This window comes from Macaca mulatta, chromosome 4, assembly GCF_049350105.2.
Source record: "Macaca mulatta isolate MMU2019108-1 chromosome 4, T2T-MMU8v2.0, whole genome shotgun sequence".
Taxonomy (NCBI): Eukaryota; Metazoa; Chordata; class Mammalia; order Primates; family Cercopithecidae; genus Macaca; species Macaca mulatta.
The window spans coordinates 148,938,242-148,960,699 of record NC_133409.1 but is presented as its reverse complement, the minus strand read 5'-3'; the positions used below and the strand labels follow the sequence as shown (position 1 = coordinate 148,960,699).

At 47.4% G+C, this 22,458-nt stretch overlaps 1 protein-coding gene across 1 annotated transcript; it reads right to left on the bottom strand.

Annotated features, from left to right (window-relative positions):
- Positions 1–91: 91 nt before the first annotated feature.
- Positions 92–331, bottom strand: SMIM40 (small integral membrane protein 40). The gene has a single exon (XM_078000311.1). The coding sequence runs from the start codon at positions 329–331 to the stop codon at positions 92–94; it is 240 nt and encodes a 79-aa protein (XP_077856437.1).
- Between the last annotated feature and the right edge of the window lie 22,127 nt (positions 332–22,458).

Below are 22,458 nucleotides of genomic sequence, written 5' to 3'. Positions count from 1 at the left end.
GTCTCCTCCACAGCCCCCAACACTCCCATTTCCCTCCTGTCTCCCCTCTCACCTCCTTGGCGAGGAAAGAAGATGTTTATAGGAAAGGTGGTCACAATTCCAGCTCCTCCTCCTTCTGAGGTGTCCCCAGGAGCCAGTCCCCTAACTTTGCCCATGGTAGTGACCACAGCAGCTTATAAGCAACCTCCAGCATCAGCAGTGTCAGGAAGAGGGCCAGGAAGATAAAGAAAGCCTTGTCCAAGGCACGTCGCATGGGACCCCTGGGAGGAGAGGGACCATGGGCAAATGCCAGGAACACATCCCCCTCATCCACATCACCTTCCTCTGCCATCCTGACTCACAGTCAGACAGCTGGCTGGATCGGGGGCTGGGATGGAAGGCCTTGCTCAGCACTGCCGGGATTAAGGGGCATGGCCATGGCAAGTCCTGCACCTGCCAGTCCTGACCCTAATTCCCACACTTAAGAGAAAAGAAAGCGGACCCTCTGAGCCTTCGGATCAATTATGTAAACATCCAGTGTGATGTGAAAGGTCTGGACTAAATGATTCATGAACTCTTTTCAGCTTTTTCATAGTATAATTCTGTGATTTGGAAACTGAAGGCCCAACATGGAGGCATAAGCTAGAATTGCCTGTCACTCTGGGTGTCAAGTCTCAAAGCCTCAAGGCTCAAAGTCTTAGGCCCCAACTGAGAGAGTGAGGAAATGGAACTACCATGCATCTGTGGGCCATTGTCAGTCAAGGATCTAAAGCCCCTTCTGGCTGGATGGTAGGGGGTGAGATGGTCTATCCTAACCAAAGCGAGTGGGAATAAGCAGAAGGGACTTGAGTTCTCACAGGAGTAATTCTCCCCACTGGGTCTGCAGGCAGCTAAGTTTGAGATGTTATAACCCAGAGCACTCTCTTCCTAATGATAATGCAAGGATTATCATTGACTTCATGAGCCCAAGGGGAGGCTTATAAAAAGACAAAGACCATGATGGATCAGCAGGGCAAGGGTATGTGATTGGGACTTGGCTATTGGGTTGGGGTTATTTTACTCTACTTATTTATTTATTTATTTAGAGATGGAGTCTTGCTCTGTCTCCCAGGCTGGAGCGCAGCGGCACAATTTCAGCTCACTGTAATATCTGTCTCCTGGGTTCAAGCAATTCTCCTTCCTCAGCCTCCTAAGTAGCTGGGATGTTGGGAGCAGGCCCCCAAAATCTGGCCATAAACTGGTCCCAAAACTGGCCACAAACAGAATCTCTGCAGCACTGTGACATGTTCATAATGGCCCTAACGCCCAAGCTGGAAGGTTGTGGGGTTACGGGAATGAGGGCAAGGAACACCTGGCCCACCCACGGTGAAAAACCGCTTAAAGGCCTTCTTAAGTCACAAACAATAGCATGAGCCATCTGTGCCTTAAGGACATGCTCCTGCTGCAGTTAACTAGCCCAATCTATTCCTTTAATTCGGCCCATCCCTTCATTTCCCATAAGGGATACTTTTAGTTAATTTAATATCTATAGAAACAATGCTAATGACTGGATTGCTGTTAATAAATACGTGAGTAAATCTCTGTTTGGGGCTCTCAGCTCTGAAGGCTGTGAGACCCATGATTTCCCACTTCACACCTCTATTTTTATGTGTGTGTGACTTTAACTCCTCTAGTGCCACTGGGTCAGGGTCTCCCCTACTGAGCTGGTCTCAGCACTGGGATTACAGGCATGTGCAACCACGTCCAGCTAATTTTTTTGTATTTTTAGTAGAGATGGGGTTTCACCATGTTGGTTAAGCTGGTCTGGAACTCCTGACCTCAAATGATCTGCCCACCTCAGCCTCCCAAAGTGCTGAGATTACAAGCGTGAGCCACTGCACCCAGCCAGGGTAATTTTATTTATTTATTTTTTATTTATTTATTTATTTATTTTTGAGACGCAGTCTCGCTCTGTCGCCCGGGCTGGAGTGCAGTAGCCGGATCTCAGCTCACTGCAAGCTCCGCCTCCCGGGTTTACGCCATTCTCCTGCCTCAGCCTCCCGAGTAGCTGGGACTACAGGCGCCCGCCACCTCGCCCGGCTAGTTTTTTGTATTTTTTAGTAGAGAGGGGGTTTCACCGTGTTAGCCAGGATGGTCTCGATCTCCTGACCTCGTGATCCGCCCGTCTCGGCCTCCCAAAGTGCTGGGATTACAGGCTTGAGCCACCGCGCCGGGCGGTAATTTTTTTTTTTTTTTGAGACGGAGTCTCGCTGTGTCGCCCAGGCTGCAGTGCAGTGGCGCGATCTCGGCTCACTGCAAGCTCCGCCTCCCGGGTTCACGCCATTCTCCCGCCTCAGCCTCCGAGTAGCTGGGACTACAGGCGCCCGCCACCACGCCCGGCTAGTTTTTTGTATTTTTAGTAGAGACGGGGTTTCACCATGTTAGCCAGGATGGTCTCGATCTCCTGACCTCGTGATCCACCCGCCTCGGCCTCCCAAAGTGCTGGGATTACAGGCTTGAGCCACCGCGCCCGGCTCCCGGCGGTAATTTTAAAGAAGAGTGAAGTTTTCCCATCGATGGTCCAGGTCTCAGAGGCTACTGGTAGAGGATGTGGTTGAGGAACTTGTGGGGGCAAGGATTGAAGACCTTTTCTTTTCTTTCCTTTTTGATTGATTGAAGACCTTTTCTTAGGCCTGGCGTGGTGGCTCACGCTTGTAAGTGGTGGCGGGTGCCTGCAATCCCAGCTACTTGGGAAGCTGCTGCAGGAGAATCTCTTGAAACCGGGAGGCGGAGGTTGCTGTGAGCCAAGATCATGCCACTGCAACTGCACTCCAGCCTGGGTGACATAGTGAGATTCTGTCTCAAAAAAATAAAAATAAAAAAAGAAGACCTTTTATTGATCCTGTTCCCCAGGCATTGGCCTGAAGGTTGGGTAGGGAAATTGAAGGCCATCTAGAGACAAGGGATTTCCCCAAGTGAGGGTGAGGGAGGGGAGGGGGAACGGTGGAGGAAGCAGTGTGTGTAGTAGTGAACCTTATACTGGGAACCTTTAGAGCCTCCTACCTAAAATATTTCATTTTCATTTTTACATCAATAGGAAGACCTTGTTCCTTTTTTTTTTTTTCTTTTTTTACCAGATCTTTTTTTTTTTTAAGATGGGATCTCACCCTGTCGCCCAGGCTGGGGGGTGCAATGGCACGATCTCAGCTCACTGCAACCTCTGCCTCCTGGGTTCAAGCAATTCTCCTGCCTCAGCCTCCTGACTAGCTGGAATTACAGGCATGTGCCACCACGCCTGGCTAATTTTTTGTATCTTTAGTAGAGACGGGGTTTCACCATGTTGGCCAGGCTGGTCTCAAACTCCTGACCTCGTGATCCACCCACCTCGGCCTCCCAAAGTGCTGGGATTACAGGCGTGAGCCACCGCACCCAGGCTACAGGATCTTGCTCTGTCACCCAGGCTGGAGTGTAGTGGCTCAAACATGGCCCACCGCAGCCTTGATCTCCCTGGCTCAAGCAATCCTCCCATCTTAGCCTCCTGAGTAGTTGGGACCACAGATGTGTGTCACCACGCCTGGCTCATTTTTTAATTTTGTAGAGACAGGGTCTCGCTATGTTACCCAGGCTAGTTTCTTTTTTTTTTTTTTTTTTTTTTTTTTTTTTTTTTTTTTTGAGACGGAGTCTCGCTCTGTCGCCCAGGCTGGAGTGCAGTGGCCAGATCTCAGCTCACTGCAAGCTCCGCCTCCCGGGTTCACGCCATTCTCCTGCCTCAGCCTCCCGAGTAGCTGGGACCACAGGCGCCGCCACCTCGCCCGGCTAATTTTTTGTGTTTTTAGTAGAGACGGGGTTTCGCCGTGTTAGCCAGGATGGTCTCGATCTCCTGACCTTGTGATCCGCCCGTCTCGGCCTCCCAAAGTGCTGGGATTACAGGCTTGAGCCACCGCGCCCGGCCGGAGGCTAGTTTCTAACTCCTGAGTTTAAGCAATCCTTCCACCTCAGCCTCCCATCATTCTGGAATTACAGGCATAAGCCTCCATGCCTGACTAGGAAAACCTTCCTTACTCGGAAAGTCAAGTCACCCCCCAAAAGAGCAGAAATGATGTTATAATGTTTCGAGGGTTGGGCGCGGCGGCTCACGCCTGTAATCCCAGCACTTTGGGAGGCCAAGATGGGTGGATCACAACGTCAGGAGTTCGAGACCATCCTGGCAAACACGGTGAAACCCTGTCTCTACTAAAAATACAAAAAATTAGCCAGGAGTGGTGGCGGGGGCCTGTAGTCCCAGCTACTCGGAAGGCTGAGGCAGGAGAATGGCGTGAACCCCAGAGGCGGAGCTTGCAGTGAGCTGAGATTGCACCACCGCACTCCAGCCTGGGCGACAGAGCAAGACTCTGTCTCAAAGAAAAAAAATGTTGTTTCAAGTCGTGCCGCATTGTCTTTTACAGCAGCGGCAAAGGAGTCTCAAAAGAGTAAAAAAACCCTGGACTAGAATTTAAACTGATCTCTTAGTTGTGTGAAGCTGTGGACAAGTCACATGACCTTTCTTTAGTTTAGTTTTTTTTTTTTTTTAATAAAATCAGAAAAAGTTCTTGCCTCCCAGAATTATTCTGAGAGATAAATGAAACAAAGGTTTTTTGATGTTGTGGGTGTTTTGTAAATTATAAAGCCCTATGTAAATGTAACATATTAATCTCTGATACCCTCATTTACGTCCCAGGCAAGTGGGCAATAAGGCCACACAAATACCTTTATTGTCTCTTTACCATTCCTTTCACATGGTAGGTTCAGCACCAAGATCTTGTGTAATAAATAAACCTAGCACCTTGTTGGAATTTTTTTTAATTTTGAAATAATTTTCAGCTTACAGAAAAATTTAAGAACAGTTCCAAGAACTTTGGCATGTACCTCTTTCACTCAGATTCTCCATTTGTCAACACTTGGCTGTATTTGTTCCATCTCGCTCTCAACCCCAGTATAACCATGTGTTACAGGTTGAATTGTGTCTCCTAAAAATTCATATGTTGTGTAGCCATAAAAATGAACAAGAGCTGGGCTGGGCGCAGTGTCTCATGCCTGTAATCTCAGCACTTTGGGAGGCCAAGGCAGGCAGATCACGAGGTCGGGAGGTCGAGACCATCCTGGCTAACGTGCTGAAAGCCCGTCTCTACTAAAAATATAAAAAATTAGCCAGGCATGGTGGCATGGGCCTGTAGTCCCAGCTATTCAGAAGGCTGAGGCAGAAGAGTGGCTTGAACTCGGGAGGCGAGGTTGCAGAGAGCCAAGATCGCATCACTGCATTCCAGCCTGGGCAACAGAGCGAGACTACATCTCAAAAAAAAAAAAAAAACAAGATCAGGTCAGGCGCAGCGGCTTATGCCCCTGTAATCCCAGAACTTTGAGAGGCCAAGGCGGGCGGATCACAAGGTCAGGAGTTCGAGACCAGCCTGGCCAACATGGCAAAACCCCATATCTACTAAAAATACAAAAATTAGCTGGGCATGGTGGCAGGCACCTATAATTCCAGCTAGCTACATGGGAGGCTGAGACAGGAGAATCACTTGAACCCAGGGGACTGAGGTTGCAGTGAGCTATGATCTCACCATTGCACTCCAGCCCCGGTGACAGTACAAGACTTCTCTAAAACAAACAAACAAACAAACAAAAAACGGTGAAGAATTCATTTGTCCGCATGTTCTCACTTATAAGTGATGATGAGAACACATGGACACAGGGTAGGGAACAACCAACTGGGTCCTGTCGGGGGGGAGCGGGGGAAGGAAGAGCACCAGGAAGAATAGCTAATGGATGCTGGGCTTAATACCTGGGTGATGGGATGATCTGTGCAGCAAAGCACCATTGCACCTGTTTACCTGTGTAACAAACCTACACGTCCCACACACGTACCCCTGAACTTAAAATAAAAGTCAAAGGAAAAACAATAAAATTCATATGTTGACGTCCTAACTCCCAGTTCCTCAGAATGTAACCTTATTTGGAAATAAGGTCGTTGCATATGTAATTGGTTAAATGAGGTCATACTGGAGTTGAGTGGGCCTCTCACCCCCTTTATTAAAAAGGGAAGTTTGGACATAGGCTTGCAGATAGAAAATGACATGTGACCATGAAGGCAGAGATCAGGTTGATATGTCAAAGATTGCCAGCAGGCCAGGCACCACGGCTTATGCCTGTAATCCCAGCACTTTGGGAGGCTGAGGCGGGTGGATCACCTGAGGTCAGGAGTTTGAGACCAGCCTGGTCAACATAGTAAAACCCCATCTCTACTAAAAATACAAAAATTAGCTTTGCATGGTGGTGGGTGCCTATAATCCCAGCTAGCTACTCGGGAGCCCAAGTTAGGAGAATCGCTTGAATCCCGGGGGGCCGAGGTTGCAGTGAGCCGAGATCGCGCCACTTTACTCCAGCCTGGGTAAAAGAGCAAAACTCCATCTCAAAAACACACACACACAAGGGTGGGCGCAGTGGTTCATGCCTGTAATCCCAGCACTTTGGGAGGCCGAGGCGGGTGGACCTGAGGTCAGGAGTTCGAGATCAGCCTGGCCAACATAGTGAAATCCTGTCTCTACTAAAAATATAAAAAATTGGCCTGGCACAATGGCTCACGCCTATAATCCCAGCACTTTGGGAGGCTAAGGCGGGCAGATCATGAGGTCAGGAGTTCGAGACTAGCCTGGCCAACATGGTGAAGCCCCGTCTCTACTAAAAATACAAAAATAAGCAGGGCGTGGTGGTGAGCGCCTGTAATTCCAGCTATTCGGGAGGCTGAGGCAGGAGAATTGCTTGAACCTGTGAGGTGTAGTTGCAGTGAGCCAAGATCGTGCCACTGCACTCCAGCCTGGGTGACAGAGCGAGATGCTGTCTCAGAAAAAAAAAAAAAAATATATATATATATATATATATAAAAAATATATAACGTTATATATATATATAATATATGTGGGGAAAAGAAAGAGATCAGCCTGTTACTGTGTCTATATAGAAAGAAGTAGACATAAGAGACCCCATTTTGTTCTGTATTTGAGATGCTGTTAATCTGTGACCCTACCCCCAACCTTGTCCTTGCAAGAGACATGTGCTGTGGTAACTCAAGGTTTAATGGATTTTGGGCGTGCAGGGTGTGTCTTTGTTCCTAGAAAAGCTAGGTATTGTCCAAGGTTTATTCCCATGTGATAGGATGAAACAATGCTGCTAAAAGATTTATCTCAAGGCACAGGATTTTCCTTTAAACTTATTCACGTCACAGAGATCCTTGTTCTTATGTCTTACTGCTGATTTCCTCCCTAAAAATGATCCTATTGTCCTGCCGCTCCCTTATCTTTAAGATGGTAAAGATAATTACCTATAAATACTAAGGGAACTCAGAGACCGGTGCCGGCATGGGTCCTCTGTAAGCTGAGCACCGGTCCCCTGGGCCCCCGCTTTTCTTTCTCTATTCTTTGTCTCTGTGTCTTATTTCTTTTCTCAAGTCTCTCGTTCCACCTAACGAGAAACACCCACAGGTGTGGAGGGGCAGGCCCCCCCTTCAAATATATATAAAGTTATATATATATAAAGTTTATATATATATATATATATATATATATATATATATATATATATATAAAATAAAGTTAGCTGGGCGTGGTGGTAGACGCCTGTAATCCCATCTACTCAGTTGGGAGGCTGAGGCAGGAAAATTGCTCTAATCTGGGAGGCAGTGGTTGCACTGAGCCGAGATCTCGCCATTGCACTCCAGCCTGGGCGACAGAGCAAGACTCCATCTCAAAAAGAAAAAAAACTTAGCTGCGCGTGGTGGTGCACACCTGTAATCCCAACTACTCAGGAGGCTGACTGAGGCAGGAGGACCGCTTGAACCTGGGAGGCAGAGGCAGAGGTTGTAGTGAGCTGAGATTGTGCCACTACACTCTAGCCTGGGTGACAGAGCAAGACTCCATCTCAGAAAAAAAAAAAAAAAAGGTCTAGTGTAAATGTATATTCTTTGAAGTAGAACTGCTAGGTCAAAGAATATGTAAATACTTGATTTGGGTATATATTTTTTAAATGCTTTCTGTAGAGGCCGCACCAGTGTACCTTCCTTCCTGTCAGCAATGTGTGACAGTATCAGTTTCCTTTCCCCACCCCTGTCAGCTGAGAGTGTAATCAAACTTTTTTTTTTTTTTTTTTTTTTTTTTTTTTTGAGGCAGAGTCTCACTCCATCACTCAGGCTGGAGTGCAGTGGTATGATCTCGGCTCACTGCAACTTCCATCTTCTAGGTTCGAGCCATTCTCATGCCTCAGCCAGTAGCTGTGATTACAGGTGTATGCCACCATCAGCTAATTTCTATCTTTTTAATAGAGACAGGGGTTTGCTATGTTTTTTTGTTTGTTTTGAGACAGGGTCTTGCTCTGTTGCCCAGGCTAGTGTGCAGTGGCATGAACATGAATGGTTCACTGCAGCCTCAACCTCCTGGGTCCAAGTGATCCTCTTTTCTCAGTCTCCCAAGTAGCTGGGACTCCAGGTGGGCGCCACCATGCCCTCCTAAACTGTACCTTTTGGTGACAGTGACTAGCCACCAAGGCACACTGTAAAGGCCTCGGATAACAGGAAGTGGTAGAGAACTGCAGCCAATCTAACACCTAGACAAATTCAAGGTGGGACCTATCAGGTACTATGCTTGTTACTTGGGTGATTAAATTACCTGTACACCAAAGCCCCATGACACACGTTTTACCTATATAACAAACCTACACACGTACCCCTGAACATAAAATAAAAATTAAAAAATAAAATAATGCAAAGTTTGGGCTACAGAGTATAAGCGGGAGATATTCAGCTATTGGGAGTTTATAAAAGACCCACAAACATCATACTAGAGCAAAAGTCATTTGAACATCTGCCATAGCCAGAGGAAACCAAAATCACTAGTAGTGTGTGGCTGTCAGGTAAAGCATTTTGTCCCCCTCACCTCCTCTGCTTCCAGCTGTGAGGGGGAGGGTGGAGAGTCAGACACAGGAAGGCAAGAAAGAAATTCTTGAGGAAGCCAGCCACTCTGCCAGTTTCCCACTGGCAGCTTCCCGTGTCAAGACACTCAGTCGGAGCTGGCCGAGAGAAAAATATAATTCAAAATGATGCTTGGAGGATTTTTTTTTTTTTTGGTTCCAGGGATTGAGCAGACATGATCTGTGGCCTGCCTGAGTTATCTTTCACGGGCAGTGGGAGAACTAACCCCACAGGACAGGTTTAAAGGGATGGGGACACTTGAGTGTGGGGGGTGCATGGCAACATATTCAAGCTTATGTACATGGCATTTGAGGTCCGGACATGGAAAAATACTGAGGCACTGTGTGTATGTTAATTGTGCGTGAGAATGAAATTCCTTGACCCTGAAAACAGGACAGGGAGTGGAGGGTGTGGTGAGATAAGGAACGCTGAAAATAGCCTCCTGAGAATGTGATTTGAGTGCTTTTACAAGGCCGCAGGTGTCTCACAACCTGACCTCAAAAAAGCCATCTAGTGGATGTTTGTGATTTAACAAGCCCTTTCAATAAGTATTTGGCAGACTGACGGGGCGGCCGGCCCTCTTAGAAGGACTGCCCCCGCCCCCCCACGCTCCCCCGGTCGCACTCAGCTGACATTGTCTAAGAACTCATTCTTGGCGTTCACTGCGAGCTATAAACTCTGCAAGGCGACACGATCGCCTTGAAGTTATGCACATCAATTTTCGGAGAATCCCAGTAAGAGACACTCCTGACTGCCATCAGGTGGATAGGACCCACGCGAAAAATACCAGGGGTTCGGTTATCGTGGGTCAGGAAATGAACAAAGAACAAAAAGTGTTTTTGTTGTTGTTTTTTTTTGTTTGTTTGTTTGTTTTTTTGAGATGGAGTCTCACTCTGTCACCCAGGCTGGAGTGCAGTGGCACGATCTCGGCTCACTGCAACTTCCGCCTCCCTGGTTCAAGTGATTCTCCTGCCTCAGCCTCCTGAGTAGCTGGGATTACAGGTGCGCGTCACAACGCCCGGTTAAATTTTGTATTTTTAGTAGAGACGGGGTTTCTTCATGTTCGTCAGGCTGATCTCGAACTCCTGATCTCGTGATCCGCCCGCCTCAGCCTCCCAAAGTGCTGGAATTTCAGGCGTGAGCCACTGCTCCTGGCCTCAGAAAGTATTTTTTAAAACAGTGCAACAGCTACTTCAGGCTATCCAGTGCACTGTAGAGCCTGAAGCTCTACACAATCTTGTGCTTTTTTTTTTTTTTTTTTTTTTTTGAGACGGAGTCTCGCTCTGTCGCCCAGGCTGGAGTGCAGTGGCCAGATCTCAGCTCACTGCAAGCTCCGCCTCCCGAGTTCACGCCATTCTCCTGCCTCAACCTCCCGAATAGCTGGAACTACAGGCGCCCGCCACCTCGCCCGGTTAACTTTTTGTATTTTTTTAGTAGAGACGGGGTTTCACCGGGTTAGCCAGGATAGTCTCGATTTCCTGACCTCGTGATTCGCCCGTCTCGGCCTCCCAAAGTGCTGGGATTACAGGCTTGAGCCACCGCGCCCGGCCCAATCTTATGCTTTTAATTAGGCAGGAATGTCCTTGGTTTCCTGATCAAGGAACCTTAAATTTAAAGTTACGGGAGCAGGTAGGTCGCTGCCTGGAAAGAGGATATGAGCAAGGTCATTTTACTAATGTTACTATTTTGACCATCTGCGTTGTATCTTCTTAATTTGCCAGATCGTGGGGAGTTAGAACGCCTATTACCTCCACCTGAAAAGAATTCAGAAGATTTAAAGGGAGAGATTCCTCTCCTCCCTTCATTCCCTTCTATGGGGAATAAGAGATTTTTTCTAGTGAGGAAAAATAGGAACCAGAACAGCAGGAGGGTGCTCCTCTCTCTACTTCATTCCCTTCTGCAGGGCATAAGGAGGATTTTTTTTTTCTAGTGAGGATAAGGACGAACTGGAGCCTTTTCCTCTCTCTATAGAAAAGCCATTGCCTCCTTTCCTCCACCCTTAAAGGGACCTGCATTTGTTGGCTCCGTTCAGCCAACAGCGCCTCCCATCCGCCTTAAAGATTGGAATCTGGGCCGGGCGCGGTGGCTCAAGCCTGTAATCCTAGCACTTTGGGAGGCCGAGACGGGCGGATCACGAGGTCGGGAGATCGAGACCATTCTGGCGAACACGGTGAAACCCCGTCTCTACTAAAAAATACAAAAAAACTAGCTGGGCGAGGTGGTGGGCGCCTGTAGTCCCAGCTACTCGGGAGGCGGAGGCAGAAGAATGGCGTAAACCCGGGAGGCGGAGCTTGCAGTGAGCCGAGATCCAGCCACTACACTCCAGCCTGGGCGACAGAGCCAGACTCCATCTCAAAAAAAAGATTGTAATCTGCCCAAAAGTCCGTTCTTAGATAAGACCCCCGGTCAGCGAACATTTGTATGATGGGGTGGCCGCATCTCCTGGACAAACCCTGGAGGGGTGCCTCCAGGACTGAAGGAAAGTGGCTGATTATGATTGTATCCCTCATATGCAAGTTCTCATTTCCTACTTCCAGCATCAGCCTTCTGGCCTCCTCTGTTTTGTTTCCCTTGGTTATATACAAAGTTTCGGTGCCACAAAAGGAATAGCATTCAAATATAAAATTTTCTTTTTAATTCTCAGCAAGGCAAGGTATTTCTATATAGAAGGGTACACCCTTACAGATGGAACAATGGTGAGCGCACACTTGGACAAGGTGGAGGAAGGGGTTCTTATCCCTGATGCACGTGGCCGCTGCTGCTATGTCCTTCCCCTATTGGCTAGGGTTAGACCGCACAGGCTAAACTAATTCCGATTGGCTAATTTAAAGAGAATGAGTGCTTTGGTGGGAGTCAGGGCAGAGCAGGTAGCAGGTAATTGAAATGAGTTAGGGTGGAACAGGTGATCCGAATGAGTCAAGGTGGGGTAGGTAATCAAAAAAGATTGCTTTACAAGGAAGTAAAGTTTAAAAGCAGAAGGCAAAGAATTGAACATACTGACACATTAATTCTTTGAAAAGAAATTTAGAACTCACATCTAACAACCCCTCCCCTTGTATTTCCTTACAGCTTTTCTTTTCAAACTTTTAAAATATGTCTTAGCTTAGTTGTTTTGCTTGATTTTCCAAAAGCAGCGGCTTCTCTGGATAAAGTGGAGGATAGTTAAGGGAGGTTTTAGTAGGTGCCATTTTTATGAGCCTCTGCATCAACTTACGGATGCATGGTATGACACAGCACCCGACAAGAATAAGTACACCTATTACACCAGTGAGGGAAATAGAAATTGAGACTATTATTCCTTTCCATATACCAAACTACTTTTCTAGCCATCCTGTAAAGGGGTCATTTACCCCTGAGTTGCTGGCTAACTCATTGGATAGAGCAGTCAGACCTTGCAATGCCATTGTTATACTTCCATTAGGGGCGGTGTTGTTTGGGATGAAGGTGCAACATCGAGTTTTAATCATGGTGTAGACTCCTCCTCTTTCTGCTAATATCATGTCTAAGGCTGTCCTATTTGTCAGGCCTTTTGTGGGGAAAAGAAAGAAAGATCAGACTGTTACTGTGTCTATATAGAAAGAAGTAGACATAAGAGACTCCATTTTGTTCTGTATTTGAGATGCTGTTAATCTGTGACCCTACCCCCAACCTTGTCCTTGCAAGAGACATGTGCTGTGGTGACTCAAGGTTTAAAGGATTTTGGGCTGTGCAGGGTGTGCTTTGTTAAACAAGTGCCTGAAGGCAGCTTGCTGGTTAAAAGTCATCACCATTCTCGGCCGGGCGCGGTGGCTCAAGCCTGTAATCCCAGCACTTTGGGAGGCCGAGACGGGCGGATCACGAGGTCAGGAGATCGAGACCATCCTGGCTAACACGGTGAAACCCCGTCTCTACTAAAAAAAATACAAAAAACTAGCCGGGCGAGGTGGCGGGCACCTGTAGTCCCAGCTACTCGGGAAGCTGAGGCAGGAGAATGGCGTAAACCCGGGAGGCGGAGCTTGCAGTGAGCTGAGATCCGGCCACTGCACTCCAGCCTGGGCCACAGAGCGAGACTCCGTCTCAAAAAAAAAAAAAAAAAAAAAAAGTCATCACCATTCTCTTAATCTCAAGTACTCAGGGACATGTACACTGCCAAAGGTCGTACACTGCCAAAGGTCACAGGGACCTCTGCCTAGGAAAGCTAGGTATTGTCCAAGGTTTCACCCCATGTGATAGTCTGAAATATGGCCTGTGGGAAGTGAAAGACCTGATCGTCCCCCAGCCTGATACCCGTGAAGGGTCTGTGCTGAGGAGGACTAGTACAAGAGGAAAGAAGGCCTCTTGGCAGTTGAGATAGAGAAAAGCATCTGTCTCCTGCCCGTCCCTGGGCAATGGAACATCTCGGTGTAAAACCTGATTGTATGTTCTATTTACTGAGAAAGGAGAAAACCACCTTAGGGCGAAAGGCGGGACTTGCTAGTGCAATGCTGCTCTTTATGCACTAAAAAGGTTTATGGAGATATTTACATATGCATATCAAGGCACAGCACTTTTCCTTAAACTTATTCATGTCACAGAGAACTTTATTTATATGTCTTACTGCTGACTTTCTCCCTATAATGATCCTATTATCCTGCCACTTCCTTTTCTTTAAGATGGTAAAGATAATTATCAATAAATACTAAAGGAACTCAGAGACCGGTGCCGGCATGGGTCCTCTGTATGCTGAGCGCTGGTCCCCGGGGCCCACTTTTTCTTTCTCTATACTTTGTCTCTGTGTCTCATTTCTTTTCTCCAGTCTCTCGTTCCACCTAACGAGAAATGCCCACAGGTGTGGAGGGGTAGGCCACCCTTTCACCTCTGAGCCCAAGCTAAGCCATCATATCCCCTGTGAACTGCACGTATACATCCAGATGGCCTGAAGCATTTGAAGATCCACAAAGGAAGTGAAAATAGCCAGTTCCTGCCTTAACTGATGACAATCCACCATTGTGATTTGTTCCTGCCCCACCCTAACTGATAAATATATTCTCCCTTGTCCTTAGGAACGTACTTTGTAATATTCTACTCGTCCCAACCCTTAAGAAGGTACTTTGTAATATTCTCCCCTGCCCTTAAGAATGTACTTTGTATGCCTATCCCAAACCTATAAGAACAAATGATAATCCCACCACCCTTTACTGACTCTTTTCGGACTCAGCCCGCCTGCACCCAGGTGAAATAAACAGCTTTATTGCTCACACAAAGCCTGTTTGGTCTCTTCACATGGACACCCTTGACGCTATTTTCCTAAGCCATCTGGCTAGTAGCCCCTAATTGTTCAGCTATTCCTTTTTTTTTTTTTTTTTGAGACGGAGTCTCGCTCTGTTGCCCAGGCTGGAGTGCAGTGGTCAGATCTCAGCTCACTGCAAGCTCTGCCTCCCGGGTTTACGCCATTCTCCTGCCTCCGCCTCCCGAGTAGCTGGGACTACTGGCACCTGCCACCTCGCCCGGCTAGTTTTTTGTATTTTTAGTAGAGACGGGGTTTTACCATGTTAGCCAGGATGGTCTCGATCTCCTGACCTTGTGATCCGCCTGTCTCGGCCTCCCAAAGTGCTGGGATTACAGGCTTGAGCCACTGCGCCCGGCCCAGCTATTCCTTTAACAGCATCTCTAGTGTAGTTAATAAATTGCTGTTGGTTGTAATAGATGTAGTTTATCCAATCTACACTTTTATTAATTGTCACCCACCAAAATATTGACTTAAATCCTGCAGCGATTTGATTTCGGGCTTTAAATTGATCTAGTATTCCCTGTGGGACTCTTAATTGTGTCTAAACAGACATAAGAGTCGAAAGACCCATAAGGGGCTTCTCTTGCTTTATGATATCTTATTTTTCCTTCCTCTGGTTGATGAAATGCCAGGGTGAAAGGGATAGCCAATTGGAATAAAGCACAAGTGCCATTCCAGTTATTTGGCAGAGTGTCCAGTAAAAGTCCACCACAATACCACCACACATCCGCTTGGGGATAAACAAGGGCTGACTGAATGATAAGTTCCCGAAAATTCTTAAGCTCACTGCATCCTTTCAGGTCTCCAAGGAACGCTAAGTTTCCTTCCTGTTGGGAGAGACATGAAGTGAACTTAGTGTTGGGAGACAGAAGCTGGATGGCCCTTGGGGGCTGACCCGCAGGGTGCCAGACTTTGGGATATAGCAGAGAGAGAGCTTGGCATGACTTGTTACTCCAGGCTGTAGAATCCTGGAAAAGAGCTACCATGCAGCCCACACCTGGTCGACTGGAGGACCACCTTAGTGGAAAGGGGACAATCTGGGCCTCTGGCCTGCCGAGCGCACAAGCGTAACAATTGCTTTTGTTTAACGTGGACAGAATATTTGATCCATTCCAACCAGGCATTTGCATCTTGGTATCCTGTCTTAATTGCCAAAATGTTTTTTAAGTCTTTAACTTCTATGATCCTCTAGTAAAATGAATGTGTGGTTTTACGAAATTACAAAAACTGGTTGGGGCAATCCATACTTGCTCTTTAGTGATCCACAGAACGCTGGACCAACTACAGCATAAAAGCTCTACATCAGAGGTCAAGACTCCTGGTTGACACTGGGGACTTTATTGAAATCCCCCTGGATTCAGTGGTCCTAATTTACTAATGCCCAGTCTGAGGAGAGTCAGGACAGACAGAGGTACTTTTCTGAAGTAGAGAGCTGTCTTTGACTTGGCAAGTTCCCACGGGGTAAAACAAAGCAAGCATTAAATGCAATAGTTTGAGATGAAATTGACTTGGTTATGTTAATAACTAGATGGTCAGCAATAGAGAGAGGAAAGAAGAGTAATAGAATAGATGAAAGAGTTAAATTTTTCTTAGCTTTAGTTTGGTAGGGTTTCCCCCTGGGACTATAGCCCACAGCTCTGGAGGGGGTGGCGCTTTCTTGACTCCAAGTGTGATGAATCCATCCCATTTTCGCTGTACAAACAGCAGTCTCAGTGGTTAGCAGCACAAGGTAGGGTCCTTTCCAGGCTGGCTCGAGTTTTCCTTCTTTCCACCCTTTGATGACAACGTGATCTTCAGGCTGGTGCTGGTTTACCGGAAATTCTAGGGGTGGTACATGTGCTAAAAGACTTTTAGTTTTGAGGGAAAGGAAAGTGGAAGATAAACCAAGCATATAATTTCTTTTTTTTTTTTTGAGACGGAGTCTCGCTCTGTGGCCCAGGCTGGAGTGCAGTGGCCGCATCTTAGCTCACTGCAAGCTGCGCCTCCTGGGTTTTTACGCCATTCTCCTGCCTCAGCCTCCCAAGTAACTGGGACTACAGGCGCCCACCACCTCGCCCAGCTAGTTTTTTGTATTTTTTAGTAGAGACAGGGTTTCACCATGTTAGCCAGGATGGTCTCGATCTCCTGACCTCGTGATCCGCCCGTCTTGGCCTCCCAAAGTGCTGGGATTACAGGCTTGAGCCACCGTGCCCGGCCCAAACACATAATTTCTAAGAAATTGACCTTTTGTTTTAAATGTGAGGACATTAGCAGTGGACTTTATAGTCATTGATGCCTTCTTACTGAGAAATTTCCTTTAGCACTTATTTTTATTAGTTTTTAGACCAAAGAACGCCAAACACCGTTTTATATTTGACAGTGCTTCCTGTATGATTTTTAGACCAGATAAGTGAAATTTCACTTTTATATTTGTGTTATTATTGTTTTTGTTTTTTTTTTTTGAGACAGAGTCTCGCTCTGTTGCCCGGGCTGGAGTGCAGTGGCCGGATCTCAGCTCACTGCAAGCTCCGCCTCCCGGGTTCACGCCATTCTCCTGCCTCAGCCTCCCGAGTAGCTGGGACTACAGGCGCCCACCACCGCGCCCGGCTAATTTTTTGTATTTTTTAGTAGAGACGGGGTTTCACCGTGTTAACCAGGATGGTCTTGATCTCCTGACCTCGTGATCCGCCCGTCTCGGCCTCCCAAAGTGCTGGGATTACAGGCTTGAGCCACCGCGCCCGGCCTATTTGTGTTGTTATTATTATTATTATTATTTTGAGATGGAGTCTTACTCTGTCACCCAGGCTGGAGTGCAGTGGGGTGATCTCAGCTCACTGCAACGTCTGCCTCCCGGGTTCAAGCAGTTCTCCTGCCTTAGCCTCCAGTAGCTGGGACTACAGGCACATGGTGCCACGCCCAGCTAATTTTTTTGTATTTTAGTAGAGACGGCGTTTCACCTTGTTGCCCGGGCTGGTCGCGAACTCCTGAACTCAGGCAATTCGCTTGTCTTGGCTTCCCAACGTGCTGGGATTACAGGCGTGAGCCACTGCGCCCGGCCTATTAATGTTAAACTTAGTTGTTTTTTTTTGTTTTTTTGTTTTTTTTTTCTGAGACGGAGTCTTGCTCTGTCACCCAGGCTGGAGTGCAGTGGCCGGATCTCGGCTCACTGCAAGCTCCGCCTCCTGGGTTTATGCCATTCTCCTGCCTCAGCCTCCCAAGTAGCTGGGACTATAGGCGCCCGCCACCTTGCCCCGCTAGTTTTTTGTATTTTTTAGTAGAGACGGGGTTTCACTGGGTTAGCCAGGATGCTCTCGATCTCCTGACCTCGTGATCCGCCTGTCTCGGCCTCCCAAAGTGCTGGGATTACAGGCTTGCGCCACCGCGCCCAGCCAAACTTAGTTTTAATAACACTTTGTAGACATATTTATTCCCCCACCTTTTTTGTTTTTTGAGATGGAGTCTCACTCTGTCACCCAGGCTAGAGTGCAGTGGCACGATCTCAGCTCACTGCAAGTTCTGCCTCCCAGATTCATGCTATTCTCCTTCCTCAGCCTTCTGAGTAGCTGAGTAGCTGGGACTACAGGCGCCCACCACCATGCCTGGCTAATTTTTTTGCATTTTTAGTAGAGACAGAGTTTCGCCATGTCGGTCAGGATGGTCTTGATCTCCTGAGCTTGTGATCCACCTGCCTCCGCCGCCCAAAGTGCTGGTGAGAGGTGAAGCCGATTGGGCTTCTGGGTTGGATGGGGACTTGGAGAACTTTTCTGTCTAGCTAAAGGATTGTTTGTTTTTTTCTTTTAATTTTTTTTTTTTTTGAGACGGAGTCTCGCTCTGTTGCCCAGGCTGAAGTGCAGTGGCCGGATCTCAGCTCAATGCAAGCTCCGCCTCCCGGGTTCACGCCATTCTCCTGCCTCAGCCTCCCGAGTAGCTAGGACTACAGGCGCCGGCCACCTCGCCCAGCTAGTTTTTTGTATTTTTTTAGTAGAGACGGGGTTTCACCGGGTTAGCCAGGATGGTCTCCATCTCCTGACCTCGTGATCCGCCCATCTGGGCCTCCCAAAGTGCTGGGATTACAGGCTTGAGCCACTACGCTGGGCTGCTAAAGGATTGTAAATGCACCAATCAGCGCTCTGTGTCTAGCTAATTTGGTAAAGAGACTTGGAGAACTTTTCTGTCTAGCTAAAGGATTGTAAATGCACTAATCAGCACTCTGTGTCTAGCTAAAGGTTTGTAAACCCACCAATCAGCACTCTGTAAAAATGGACCAATCAGCACTCTGTAAAGTGGACCAATCAGCTCTCTGTAAAATGGACTTAAAAAGCAGGATGTGGATGGGGCCAAATAAGGGAATAAAAGCAGGCCACCCGAGCCAGCAGCAGCAACCCGCTTTGGTCTCCTTCCATGCTGTGGCAGCTTTGTTCTTTCACTCTTCACAATAAATCTTCCTGCTGTTCACTCTTTGGGTCACCACTACCTTTATGAGCTGTAACACTCATCATGAGGGTCTGTGGCTTCATTCCTGAAGCCAGCGAGACCACGAGCCCACCAGGAGGAACAAACAACTCCGGAGGCGCCACCTTTTAAGAGCTGTAACACTCACTGCGAAGGTCTGTGGCTTCACTCCTGAAGTCAGCAAGACCACGAACCCACCAGAAAGAAGAAACTCTGGACACATCAGAACATCTGAAGGAAAAAACTCTGGACACACCATCTTTGAGAACTGTAACACTCACCGCGAGGGCCCGCGGCTTCATTCTTGAAGTCAGAGAGACCAAGAACCCACCAGAAGGAACACACTGGGATTACAGGTGTGAGCCACCATGCCAGCCTTTTTTTTTTTTTTTTTTTTTGAGACGGAGTCTCGCTCTGTCGCCCAGGCTGGAATGCAGTGGTGTGATCTTGGCTTACTAAAAGCTCCGCCTCCCAAGTTCACACCATTCTCCTGCCTCAGCCTCCCGAGTAGCTGGGACTACAGGTGCCTGCCACCATGCCCGGCTAATTTTTTATATTTTTAGTAGAGTCAGGGTTTCACCATGTTAGCCAGGATGGTCTCGATCTCCCGACCTTGTGATCTGCCCACCTTGGCCTCCCAAAGTGCTGGGATTACAGGCGTGAGCCACGGTGCCTGGCAGCCATTCTTTTCCAAAGCGAACTTCCTTCATGTTTGTGGATTAGACTGCCTAAGATTAGAAGTTAGGATAATATATGTTACACTGTTAACTTTTAGCAAACTTTACTTTTGTTGAAAACCTTGTAAGTTTGGGATTTCAATTATCTTCTGCTGTTAATAAGACCTTGTTTAGTTCAAATTAAGTTAAAATTGGTATAGATGGGGCCGGGCACAGCGGCTCACGCCTGTAATCCCAGCACTTTGGGAGGCTGAGGCAGGCAGATCACAAGGTCAGGAGATCAAGACCATGCTGGCTAACACAGTGAAACCCCGTCTCCACTAAAAATACAAGAAATTAGCCGGGCGTGGTGGCGGGTGCCTGTAGTCCCAGCTACTTGGGAGGCTGAGGCAGGAGAATGGCGTGAACCCAGGAGGCGGAGCTTGCAGTGAGCCGAGATCATGCCACTGCACTCCAGCCTGGGCGACAGAGCAAGCCTCCATCTTTAAAAAAAAAAAAAAAAATTGGTGTAGATAATTCCTTCCTGTTTTCCCTTCTCTTTCTCTCTCTTTTCCTTCTCTCTTTTTTCTCTCCTCTCTGTTCCCCTCTCGCTCTGCTGGTCTTTCCTTGCCTCTGCCAGCTGCTTATGCTGCTGTTCTCCCCTATCCTTCCTCTTCCCCTAGGGAAGGGACTGGTGGGAGTAGAGCTACTCTTATCTTCCCCTAAGAAGAAAGGCGGGGTTTGTGTGAGGTTCAACCCCTCAAACCAGGGATGTGTCACCTTGCCTGTCCTGGAAGGCTCAACCCCTCAAACCAAGGTGTGTCTTGCCTGTCCTGGAAGGCACAACCCCTCAAACCAGGGGGTGTCTTGCCTTGCTTGTTCTGGGAGGTTGACCTGTTTCCCTGCTTTCCCTCTCTGAAGGTCCTTTGCACACTTCCCACTCGTGCTGTCCTCTCTGGCTGTTCCCCTAAAGGAGAATTAGGCCCCTCTTAGTGTTGGCATGCTGGTATAAATCCCACGGCAGGAGCCGCCCTAAGCCATATGAGGTAGCTATGGAACCGTGGAGAGGACCCACTCTCCATCCAGCAGTAGGACTTGTCACCATCCACACAAACAACACCGCAGGCAGGGTTGTTGGTCACTCACGTGCACACACACACATTTAGCCCTCCAGAATTTGACCACCAAGGAAGTACTTTACCGGCTACCACAGCTTCTGCTTCCTTGGTCTATGCACAGAGTCATCACTGCAGCATGTGAGGATCCTTTAAGCTAGGTTGTGTTGGGAGAAAAGTTGAGTGTTGGGAGAGAAGCTGAGGCAGGGCCTGGAACATGTCCCGGGTCCACGGTAAAACCCCTGGGGGCCTTTGGAATGTGTCCAGACTTGCTGGCTCCTTGCTTCTAGCTCTCCTATTATCTCAAGTAGCCATACGTTTCAAAGAAAATGCTAAACCATCACAGCTGTAGTTCATTCACTTGATACATCTTCCTTTCAACCCCCACATCCTCACCACCTGTTTTTTTGTTTGATCACCAGTCAATAGCGTGGGCTCCCAGAGCTCGGGACCTTCGCAGCCTCCATACTAGCGTTGGCTCCCTGGTCCCACTTTCTCAAGTCTTAACTTGTGTTTTCTCATTCCTTTGACTCTGCTGGACTTCGTAGCCCCCACGGCCTGGTGTTGGGTCTGATCACCCAACATTCCTGGTGCCCAACGTGGGGTGACGAAGACCCTGGTGAAGGAACCTAGAGCATGTGAAAGTGGAGGATGCATCGTCAGAGGACACCCGAGGATGACTGAAAGAAGCTTGGCGGAAAACCAGGGTAAAAATGGGACAGAGTGAAAGCAAACATTCTGCTTATTTGAATTTCTTAAGGCATTTATTATGAAGAGGGGGAGTGAAAGTGAGTACTCAGAATTTGTTACCACTCTTTAGTACAGTGGAGCAGTTTCGCCCATGGTTTCCAGAACAAGTGACTATGGAATTGGATGAATGGGAGAGAATTGGAAGAGATTTTAAAAAGGCGTATAAAGATGGAACAGAAATTCCAGTTTCCATTTGGTCAATGTGGGTGCTAATAAAAGCAGCTCTTGAGCCATTTCAAACAGATGATGCGGCCGATTCAGATGAGGAAGAGGAGGACAGGTGTAAAAAACCACAGATTCTGAGTGTAAGGAACAGCTAGGAGGAGATTAAAGAAAGGAAAACTATAAAAAAGGTATGTTTTACTAGCCGGTCGACTCCACCTGCTGAATTAAGTGAATGACCACCTCCTCCCTCTCCCCTTAATGGGTGAGAAAATGAATTAGCTGAAAAACTTTCTGCTCCTGTAGTTGCAACATTAAAACCTGGAGCAGTTGATGGTGCTATAGGAAATTCTATTCAAAAAGCTAGAGCTGAGGGAGACCTCGAAGCATGGCAATTTCCAGTTACTATAACCCAGCAAGGAGGACAGAATATAGCTAATTGGGCCACTTTTCTTTTTAAGTTATTAAAAGAATTTAAGCAAACCATTAGTCAATATGGACCAAACTCTCCTTTTGTGCAAACTTTGTTGAAAAATGTGGCTCTGATAATAGGTTAATACCATATGATTGGGATGCTTTGACAAAATCTGTTCTCACTCCATCTCAGTATTTACAGTTTAAAACCTGATGGGCTGATGAAGCTCAAACTCAGGCAAGGGAAAACACACAAGCGCTTGTTTCCTTTGAACAATGAATGAGAGTTGGCCTTAACTGGGGTCTATTAGAGAATCAAGCAGTAACGGAGGATGTTGCCATTTTTCAGCTGCGCCCTGTGTGCTTACGGGCTTGGGAAAGGATAAATGTTACAGGGGAAAAATATCCTTCTTTCAGTTCTGTCCAACAAGGACCTAAAGAACCATATATTGATTTTATTGCTGAGCTCCAAGAGGCTGTGTATAAAGCCATAACTGATAAAACAGCTCAGGATGTTGTAATACACCTTCTTGCATACGATAATGCTAATGCAGAGTGTCAAACTGCTATTAGACCCCTGAGAGGGAAGGCTCATTTAGCTGAATATATTAAGGCTTGCAATGGCATTGGAGGTAACTTACATAAGGCTACTCTTTTAGCTCAGGCTATGGCTGGATTGAAAGTAGGACAGTAGCCCCCACGGCCTGGTGTTGGGACTAGGTATTA

Excerpts from the sequence above, each read along its gene's own strand:
- SMIM40 (XM_078000311.1), bottom strand. The coding sequence starts at position 331 with ATGGCAGAGGAAGGTGATGTGGATGAGGGGGATGTGTTCCTGGCATTT.